At 41.4% G+C, this 10,636-nt stretch overlaps 2 protein-coding genes across 2 annotated transcripts in view; both read right to left on the bottom strand.

The window, feature by feature from the left end:
* The window catches only part of LOC119310691 (vacuolar protein sorting-associated protein 52 A-like), a 10,223-nt gene extending 3,607 nt beyond the window's left edge, over positions 1-6,616 (bottom strand). Inside the window, exons 1-12 of the mRNA XM_037586349.1 lie at positions 6,384-6,616; positions 6,214-6,271; positions 5,938-6,033; positions 5,458-5,559; positions 4,928-5,011; positions 4,527-4,607; positions 3,764-3,907; positions 3,030-3,118; positions 2,215-2,296; positions 1,022-1,207; positions 222-337; positions 86-144 (exon numbers count right to left, since the gene is read on the bottom strand). Of these exons, the coding sequence (XP_037442246.1) occupies positions 86-144; positions 222-337; positions 1,022-1,207; positions 2,215-2,296; positions 3,030-3,118; positions 3,764-3,907; positions 4,527-4,607; positions 4,928-5,011; positions 5,458-5,559; positions 5,938-6,033; positions 6,214-6,271; positions 6,384-6,490 (1,204 nt within the window). The 5' untranslated portion in view covers positions 6,491-6,616. The remainder of the gene's footprint in view (positions 1-85; positions 145-221; positions 338-1,021; positions 1,208-2,214; positions 2,297-3,029; positions 3,119-3,763; positions 3,908-4,526; positions 4,608-4,927; positions 5,012-5,457; positions 5,560-5,937; positions 6,034-6,213; positions 6,272-6,383) is intronic.
* Positions 6,617-7,228: 612 nt separating this feature from the next.
* LOC119305743 (condensin-2 complex subunit H2-like) overlaps positions 7,229-10,636 on the bottom strand; it is a 14,658-nt gene continuing 11,250 nt past the window's right edge. Inside the window, exons 9-11 of the mRNA XM_037582183.1 lie at positions 8,026-8,127; positions 7,783-7,938; positions 7,229-7,703 (exon numbers count right to left, since the gene is read on the bottom strand). Coding sequence (XP_037438080.1) covers positions 7,377-7,703; positions 7,783-7,938; positions 8,026-8,127 — 585 coding nt within the window. The 3' untranslated portion in view covers positions 7,229-7,376. The remainder of the gene's footprint in view (positions 7,704-7,782; positions 7,939-8,025; positions 8,128-10,636) is intronic.

Here is a 10,636-nt window from a genome sequence, read left to right on the forward strand (position 1 = left end):
CACACAAAAAAAAATTTATTATTGCATAAGATACAACATGGTATGACAAAGAAAACAGGAAATGCAAGTACAGGATGGAACAAACCAGCAAATATATCTTGGAATAAAGATTCTTCACCAAAGAAATCATCCGAGAAAAGGTACCTGTAGCCAGTTGATATATCATCAGGCTGCCACTGATTCACTGTATGAATTTTAAAACAAGGAAATAACAATCTTACTCAGAAGTAGCTGTATCAATCAGAAGTTTTTGTAAGCTTCTGAAAAGAACTTCATATGGATACTTCTGTGACTTGGCTTCAGATATATGAGGTATCAATGCAGGCTGCTCAATATCCTGATATACCAAAAGCAGGGCAAACAGAAATTACACCATTGAACTTGTTACTTGATATAGAGTAAATTAATCATTCAGCAACAGTAAGGAGTTAGTTCAAAATTAATTCTTTAATTGTGGATCACTTTCCACCAAATTTTCAACAACTAGTAGAGGCATTACAGCATGTTAAAATAACCTAGATCTGGTTCTATAAAATTTGCAACAAGAGAATGAACATGGCAAAGACAACAACAACCAAGCCTTTAGTCCCAAACAAGTTGGGGTAGGCTGGAGGTGAAACCATAAGATCTCGCAACCAACTCATGGTTCTGGCACATGGCAAAGAAATTTCATTTAATTGGCTAGATTTTTTAGTGTATACATAGACTAGAAAAAAGCATGTCCTCGAATTTGTTCAGAGACTTGTCTCGAAATTAGCCATACTTATTCTGTATGTATGTCATGAATCAACTAATCAGCTATGCTCATGGTGTATGCTAGACTTATGTGGCTTGTTTTTGTTATCATTCAAATATAACTTGTTGGTGTTACAGAAATTCATACAAGTTACCAACAACCCTGCAGATCACACAGCCCAGTACAGATCCGGGCTCCCATGTATTGCTTGAGTCACAAATTTCAAAATCATGAACTGATTGATGAATTAAATTACATTATAGTCACTATGTCATTAGTAAATACCTTTAAGACGTTTATTCTTTCACCAAGAGCAAACACCGAAGAACGGGCTTTCAGAGGTTCCTTTCCAATGGAGAAAAGGTATCCTGTACTTCTAGTTTCAACTCCAAGTAAGTCAGTGGAGGTTGCTATATCCAGCTGTAATTTCTCTAAAGCTTGTATATAGGCACGAAAATGTGCACTCAGAACCTGAAAATTGGAAGTGATAGTAGAAATGTTATCAGAATAGATATAATTCACGGTAAGATATCCAAGAAATAAATGAAGGTCTTTATGTCTATATTTGCTCGTATAGCCCAAATAAGATATGAACCTTATCACAGTAGCTAGCAGTCTAAAATAATCCTTGCAGGAATTTTGAAGATGTCAACATACACTACATATAAAGGTAGGAACTGAAATTGCACATAGCAATAAGAAAAACTAGAATAAAGCAAAGACAAACAGCAGGAATTGCAACACAGATGTGTCTTTGGATACTCTCATTCTCAAGCCCTCTATGTCTAGCACACTATTTGTTTCATAGTAAATGTCCCCAACCCACCACCATGTGCACAGCCTTAATGAGAACTGACCAGTGAGCATGCATACCCTCATTATTGACAGGCTGCAACAAATTAATCTCTTTTAACACATCAAAAACATTACACTAACACAACTGATTCCCTCAATGTATAGTTATTTCAAACGTAGACTGCCGAGTGCCAAGGACGGTTATTGAAAAGGAGGGAGTACAATGTAGTGCTGAGCCATAAACTCTACATTTTGGCCACATATTACGTTGATAGTATGGTACTATTCTATACATCTAGAATATATAAAGGTATAATACAACAAATATACAAATCAAATATAGTATTGCCATATCATAATGGAATATTAAACACAGTATTTACAGAAAGAAGTATATGTTCATTGGGAAAGAATCAGTATAGTTTTAATGTGGAATTGGGATCCACCAAGACAGAAACAAAGCATTGGTCAAACTCTTCTTTCAGATTAAGATAGTAAAGTGTTCATAGCCATTGACTAATCGAAAGGGTAGAAGAATAGGACCTAATCTGGGACATACAATGAGTTACAGGTGTACGATCATTACCCTTCCCGTTATTCTATTCCAATTCTAAATGGAGAAAAAACTAAAGGCGGATGAATGAAAGAAGACCTATTCAAATCACATTCACAGTAACACTCACCTTATTCATAGTATCAATGTAAGCCGTGCGAACTTCTGCATATATCTCCTTAGCATGTTCCTTGAGGAAAACGATTGTGTATCTACAGTGGAGAAGACAAATGAAACAAATTGAGCACTTGGAAAGAATGAGAGAATAACACAGACACTACAGATAAGCCGACCAACAATAAAATGGCAATTTAATCCTATGACCATATGCTATAAACTAAGGTTTTAAAGAGCGGTAGAGGGAGAGCTCTCACCGAGGAAAGCAAGGTAAAATAACTGTTCTCCTATATGCATAGTTCAATAGTTTAAAGCTCGTGGACCTTTATAATAGTCTTTCCCGTCAACAGGAATACCACTCAGACTCGATAGCCCAGCCAACTGGGACATGGACTCTCATACTTGCGTCACTAGGACTCAATTCCCTGACTCAACTAGGACTCCTATGGTCCCAATTCAACTCTTGAAGCTCACCACAGATTGTCTAGTGAAGGCTTATATAATTCTAGTTTTCTGGTTTTTTTTTACCAAGGGGGCTCTCAATTTCATAAAGACGATAATGCCGAAGTCATCAATTTCATTAGAAGTACTGATGTTACATTAGCAATAGTTAATAAAATATGGCTGTTCATGTTTGGTAAACTTGCCCTCAGTAACACTATGCCAAAAACCATGAATCCTGTATGTCCACTGGTGAGGATTACAAATTAAAGAAATATGGCATAAAGAATTTCTCATCTAGCACATTAAAATGTGAAGCACTGCAGATATTCTACAAACAGGGGTTAAAAGTGGAAAACAAATATCAAGGCAAGAGAGTTGGCATACTTGTATTTAAGGACACTCTGCTGTAGAATCTGAATGTTTGTTTTTGGTTTTCTCAAGGCATAGAACTTTTGGATAATAAACTCAAAAATCTGCAAGAAAATTATGAAAGCATAAGCAATAGAACTCTGTTGTAGCTTTATGATGTCAAATTGGCTAGATAACATAAAAAAGCGCGCAAGAAACATAGCGGATGCATTTGTTGGTTGCAGGTACACTTGTTCATAGCTTCCATGAAAACCACCGTACCATATTAGGGCAAGCTAACAAAGATCAGGTTGATTCCTTATTTTGTAAGGAAATAGCAACCAGTATAGCTAGTATACTGGCAGTGGCTGACAACATTATTCTCCACTAGTATTTGACACAGTTGCAGCATTTTTTATGCCATCAACCTCATAAAGCACAACATCAGCCTGAACAATAATGATGAATATCATGTAACCCTTTTTCATAATAAGCATTCAGTTCTAGCAGATAATCCTTGACGCCTTAATCTAAATTATTGTAGCACATGCCCAACTGTCTGAACATAATTATGCAAGCGAGAGGCATGGCACATTATCCTCGACTCCGCATTAGAACATTAAACATAGAGGACATAATGTTTTACATCAAATAAGCACATATGCAGATGAAACACATGCTACGCATACAGGAAGACGATCTACTAACATTCTTATGAACATAATAGTTTGAAACATTAGAAAGAAAAAACCAGCAAACAGTTTTCAGACCTTTGATACTGCTTTCTGCCGAAGTCTCTCAACCTCAGGCTGAACATCTTTGAGAGCCTTTGATGTTTTAACCATCGAATCGGCTTCAATGAATTTGATTTTTTTGCTTAGAATCTCAAGTGTTTTCATGTATTCATCGTTAACCTGTGGGGTTGTTGGATAAGGAATTATCAGTGATCCCATAAAAAATACATTTTTTGAGAAACACCCACCAAAGAATATTTTACTGAACAGCTTTAACCGCAAGAGAGCGGTACTGATAATGATGGTACATCAACAAAGAAACCTTTGTGGCATGTAATATATCCAATCAAACAAAATAAAATAATTTGGAAAAGAAGACATGGATTGAACAAATGAATGCATCCAGAACGAAAACATGTAATCAGAATGGATATATCACCGAAGACAGAATATAGTGGCAAATGAAATAAATAATTAACAACATGCTGAAAGAGAAGAAATTACATAAGTAAACATAGTACTCCCTCCGATCCATAGTAATTGTTGCAGCTTTAGTACAAAGCTGCGACAATTAATATGGATCGGAGGGAGTACCACAAATAACAGAAAAGTATGTACTTGGTTTTAACTTCAGAAAGAAGTAATCAGTGATCACATGTTCCTGGCTGTAAACAAAGAGGTACTAGGTCCAGAAAGGAGTAACTGACTAACTGTATGGTATATTAAAGTAAATGGACATAGTATAGACACAATAATAAGGTAAAGAAAGTTGGTATGAAGATAGAATGCAAGTAATGACCTCTCCATCAACAATTATATCAATCATTCTTGGAGGTACTATTATATCCTCAACAAATTTTGACAGTTTTGATTCTGCAGCCTGCAGAAATTTTCCAAACAGTGAATTAGCATAGATATTCAGCATGAAAAAGTAGGAATGACATGCATTGAAGTTATGAATATAATGGATAGGTTCCAACAAAGACCAGTCAACTAATGTTGAAAGGTGTGTTATGGAATAGAAGTTATGTTGCGGGACAAAGATACATAAAATAGTACTTCCAAGCTCTAACTTGATAAAGACTAGTGAGGTCAATGCATCAGTATTTTACTGTCTGGTTATAAGATGTGGGTACAAAAATTAACCAAACACCAAATGTATGGAGAACATAAAAGATACAGCAGAGAAACGAATCAAACCTTACGGTTTCTCAACTTTAATCCCATGTCCATAGATTTCTCCTGAAGTACCTTTATCTCTGAACTTATAGAACCAATTTCTGTCTAGCACAGAAATTAAAAGAATTGCAATATGATTTAGTAACATGAAATGAACCAGTTAACTACTGTTTAAAGGTACAAAATTACATGTAGATCTAGATAATAAATATGAACGCCTAATAAGTCAAACAAAATGGTGCCACTCAAATACGACCATGGAGTTGTAGCATGGAGCACATAAATAAAATAATAGACCACTTGTATTAAGCTTAGATTGTGGTATACAAAACGTTAAACTTCCAACCACTCCTGGCTTTGTTCATGTTATGCTATGTAAAAGGATGAGTTGGAAATGCAGAGATATGCCATTTCTGGATGGTAGTTCACACTTCACAGTGGGCAGCATTTGTTCATGACAAGCAATACCCATCCAGAAACTCTTTCAGGCATCCAGTACGACAAGAATGTCATGAGTAGTGCCGTCACAACAGATGTGAATATGCAATTACCTGGAATCCAGTTAGAACGGTTTCCATTTGTGACAGAATATTATCGCAGTCAGAGATCTGATCATGCAGCAACACTAGGTTTTCACTTTCTGTAATGTAATCCTACAAAAGAAAAAGGAAGACGGCATTGCATAAGAAAAACATCATAGGCACGGGTAATTTACATTTAGGCAGCACAGCACTAATAGAAGGTAGACCCATCATAACTCCATGTTTTCCAAATAATTCATCGCGCCTGTGCAATTATTTGATGACTCAACTTAATACTGATGATAAGAATGGAGGGATGAATAAATTAGCCAGCCATACGAAAGAAGTTAATTAACTCTTATTTCCAAAGTATAAGGACCACAATACCAGATGTGTTGACTGTTTACTGCTAAGCATCAGGTTCACATTGGACTCATAGGGAAAAAAACAGCTCTAAGGCAGTAGAGCCATGGCTGCTTCGCATATCTGAGGCCTAGCACAAGCAATTACCTGTATAGAATCCAGCTCAACTTGGCGTATGCTGTTCTCGACACCTTTTGTGTAATCACGCATCTTGATGCCATTAGCCAGGATGTTTGCTACTTCCTGCAGGCATGCAGGAAAATTTAAAGCAGCAGAAATCGTCCAAGGAAGAAGAATGGCCTACTGTTCTTGCTCCGAAATGTTACAGAAATAAAACATAGCAGGATGAGGAAAACCCTCGAGCTTTTGAGAAGGCCTTGGTAAGCTACTGATTAACGCAAGAATGGTACTGTAAATAAGCACCTGGTCGTTCTTGCAGTCCTCGAGCTCCTGCTGCAGCCCCTCCAGCGACTCATTGTCACTGCCAGACAAACCACCGAGCATAAGCTTAGGCGCAGAGAGCGCGTGAAGGAGGAGAGGAGATGTTGTTGCAAGGGGGGAGGGGGGAGGAGCTGGTGGCCGGACGGACGGACCTGGCCGCGTCGTCGTCGTCCAGGGGGAGGTCGCCGACGAAGACCCCGAGGTCGAACCTCTGCTTCTGCCCGTCGTGCGCTGCCGCCGCGGCTGGGATGACCTCCATGTCGGCGTCGGGGGGATCGGGGGTCGCCGGAGCGGGGCTCCGATCCAGATCTGCCACCGGTGGCGGTGGGTGTTTGGGATCGGAACGGAACGGGTGTCCCCGGGAAATGGAGGTCAGAGACGAGAAGGGGGTTGGAAGGGGAAACGGATTGGGCCTATTTTCTCGAGGCGTGGAAGTGTCTTGGGCTGGGCTGCTTGTTAGTGGGTGGGCCGGGCTGTGCTGAGATTTTATACTGCACTCAAAAAAAAAACTGAGATTTTATCTCGATCCAAATATCCAGAGCATCAGCTTCATGTGTGTTTTGATTGGAAAGACAAAGAATGTGATGTAGTGCTACTCCGCTCCAGTCAATTCTGCCTACTTTTCATTCGTTGCATTGCTTCCCCTGGTGTCATTTCGCGATTGTCGACGACTATTGACCAGAGGAGAACTTGCAGTTGGATCATATTATGAAACAATGAAGCACGGGCTTTGATTTTTAAGATTCTCAATCTCTTGTTTTTCCTTACTTGCACCTTCTCAAACTTGATGGGAAGCAGCGCTCATTACAGTACAAATTACAAAATAAGAACACACGAAGAGTGATCATAAAAACCTGGATGCAGCTTAATGTTTTTCATCAGACACATATCAGGTGCCAATTACTGACTTATTAGACATTTGGATCGATAACAAACATATATACATAACGGCACAAATCAGTGATCTATTGGATATATACACTGACCATCTACCACTCTAGCTAAGCCCTAATCCATTCATAACTTATAAACCCTACTCACTACTCAGCCCCTCCCTCAGCAGAGGAGAAAAAAGCCACAAGAGAAAAACTATACTGCTACTAACTAATGCTCTCAAGGGTCAGTCTGCCATTCATTTGGCTCAGTCAGCTGGACTCCAGACTGAATGGCTGCAGCAGCGGACCAGACCTTCGCCTCCGTTTTCCTTCAGGGGTCAACCTCGCTGCGACCTTAACCGAAGAGACCTTGCCATTCTTAGGCGCATTCTTCTTCAGTTGCACCTGAGACGGCTCGCCCCCTTCATCACAACTTCGTCGTTCAGGGGACTTGACCCTCTTGCGCGTGAAACATGCCTCCATCTCTGGCCTACGGTTGGGATCAATCAGCTTTACATGGAACGGGTTGGCAGCCGTGTAACACACCAATTCGTTCATGACCTGTCCTTTGTCTAGATCAACGCATCTGCCGTTCACCTGAAATAAGAATACCAAGGTCAGAAATGTTTGGAGCCACGTCAAAATGCGATTGGGAGGATAAAGGGGTGGTGGTTACCAACTGGAGAAGGGCGGAGAACGTTCTAGCAACCTCGTACTTTGGTTTGCCGCTAACAATCTGACTGAACGATGCGGTCCCTGTGTCGGTTCTTGATGAGAGTGTGTCAAGGATTTGCTCCCCGTATAAACCGACATCGAACGGTGGACTTCTATCCTGGTTAAGGTATGAATTGTAGCAGTGATGAGTGTGGAGAAAGTTTATGTGCAGAGAAAGCTGGCAGCTTTAACACTACAGCCAAACCTGCTCTTCCAAGGCATGCTCGATCCGCTGTCTCCATATTGAAACTCGTGCATCCAGCTCGCTTTGTTGTCCCGCCTCAGCTATCCTACGAAGGAGAGCCTTCTGCAAGAGGTGGTATCCACGTTAGTTTTGCAAGTTGAAGAGCTAAGATAAAATTCAAAAGACAATACCACAAAATTGGCCAGTTATCAAGTGGAATCTGTTTCTTGAAAACAAAACAAAATTAAAAAGATGTGCTTTCGTGACATATGTTAAAAATATGTGGAAATGTATCCATCACCAGAAAGCAGACAACCCTGAAGACATGAAGCGCCGTTTGGGGGTAGGGTGGGGTGGGGGTTGGGAGGGGGAATGGTTGAACAAACAGCACTGCTGCTCCATCGCTCGGTCTGAGCACGGATCGGTCTGTGTGCGGCCGCAGCTCCCTCTGCCAGCCAGGTCAGTTTCCCCTTCCCCCTTCTCTGAGTTGCTGCACTCTGCTTACTTTTGCTTCTTCCCCTCTTAAGGTCAGCAGAGCACCGGCAGTGGTTCGGGTTCTGCAATTGGAACTGGAAGCTCAAACTCCAATGCAGGCAGTGGAGGACTAAGCGCAGTTCAAATTTTGAATGCTGCTCGTGTGATTCCTCCAAATGAGGATGCTCAGTCACCGTTCTGGAGGTATGCTTAGAAGATCGAGAAGACTGTACAAAGCCAAGGAGGGAATACAAAGTTCATATGTAGGCTTTGGGCCCATATGTAGCCAAGGAGGTATGCTTAGAAGATCGAGAAGACCTCCTACAGCTTCCCATAATCTCCAACTTCCCGCTTCTGCAGGCCAAAGCAATGCTGAGAAAACCGTTCCATGCGATCAATCTGGCTTCTGTTTTTTACATGGGCCGACAGCCCAGGAAGGTGGCAGGCCGGCCCATTCGGTGCGCAGCCAGCCAGGCCTCTAGCCAATTTCGGAGGTGGCAGAGCCATGGGCTGCAGGCAGGGGATGGAGGTGAGCTCGGAGCTCGAGACTCGGCGGACCAGGAGCTTCGGGCGAAACGGCGGCACGACATCGGGGGAGGGGCAACTATGGCGGCGTGAAGTTGGGGAAGGGCGACTAGGGCGCGGTGTGGTACGGCGTGCTGCGGCCAGGGTTACAGATAGGCCTATCATGCGAGCTCAAGGGGATGGGGTTGTTCTTTTTTTTCCTTTGTGCCTGATACGAACCGGTATGTAGCTTGGAAGTGGCATTCCCGATGTAAAATTGACGAACTCCGTGATCTGCCGTTTCGTTTCAAATTATGGTGTCGAGCCATGTCAGCATGTCCAAAGGTGAATGTTTATGTTCTAATTCAGCTCAAAGGTGGACATGACAGGACTAAAGAAATGGCTGCTAACATGCCTGAAAATATTATGCTGCCAACTGCAACTGATGGCATGAGTGGGAGGAAGAGAAGGGGGTCATCGGCTAATGAAGCAGCAAGCTTGATGCTTTGATTGCTAGGATGTTCTATACTGCTGCTCAGCAATTTACCATTTTCAATGTTTAATTAACCATTTGCTAGGATGCTTTGGTCACTTGCTTATTATTTTATTTCCAGGCCTGTCTTCCAATGTTGCAAGAAACCCTTGGTTTAGGAAGGCTTTAATGTTTGCTTCCAACAACAATTTGGATGGCTATGCCCCTCTAAGCTACAGAACGCCCTTCTTGTGCAAGAGAAGACACATGTTGAGCAGCCCATCAAGACAACATAGAACAGCAAAGGTGTGACTTTTTTTTTAGAAAAGCAAAGGTGTGACTATTGTATCAGATGGTGGTCCGGTCCCCAAAGACGGCCCCTCTTAAATTTCTTGGGTGTGACAGAAGATGGACCCATGTTTTTAAGAGCAATCAACACCGAGGGAGAAGTAAAGACCAAGGAGTACATCTATTAAAAGATGTTGGAAACCATTGACTTTATTGGAGCTGCTAATGTTGTACAAGCGGTCACTGATAATGCACCCAACTGCAGAGCAGAGGGGCTGCTGGTGGAGCAGAAGTTCTTTTCTGGACCCCATGCGTCGTCCATATTTTGAATGTTGCGTTGAAGAACATAGCTGCGGCCAAGATTGAGGAAGACTCTCAGTATGAACATTGCAATGGATCAGTGATGTTGCAGCAGATGGCAATATGATAAACAACTTCATAATGAATCACTCCATGAGGTTATCTATGTTTAGTGAGTTCAGCAAGTTGAAACTTCTTTCTCTTGCTGAAACAAGATTTGCTTCTATAATTGTGATGTTGAAGAGATTCCATAAGATCAGGGAAGCTCTTACTTTAATGGTTCTGAGTGGTCTGATTATAGAATCCAGGCAGAGCACAGTTTGTGACAGAGAAAGTTCTTAATGATTTGTGGTGGGATAAAGTACAGTATATCCTTGACTTTAGCGAGCCTATTTATTCTATGATCCGTGCTGCTGACACAGATAAACTATGTCTTCTTTCACATATGAGATGTGGGATAGTATGATTGAAAAGTGAAGAGGACAATTTATCGTCATGAAGGAAATGAGAAAAATGAAGAATCTGCATTTTGAAACTCCTCTCGAGTGATGGCTCCGCTCCCACCCTCTAGCCCCTCCGAGACGCCCCAGCCCG

This window comes from Triticum dicoccoides, chromosome 5B, assembly GCF_002162155.2.
Source record: "Triticum dicoccoides isolate Atlit2015 ecotype Zavitan chromosome 5B, WEW_v2.0, whole genome shotgun sequence".
Classification (NCBI taxonomy): Eukaryota; Viridiplantae; Streptophyta; class Magnoliopsida; order Poales; family Poaceae; genus Triticum; species Triticum dicoccoides.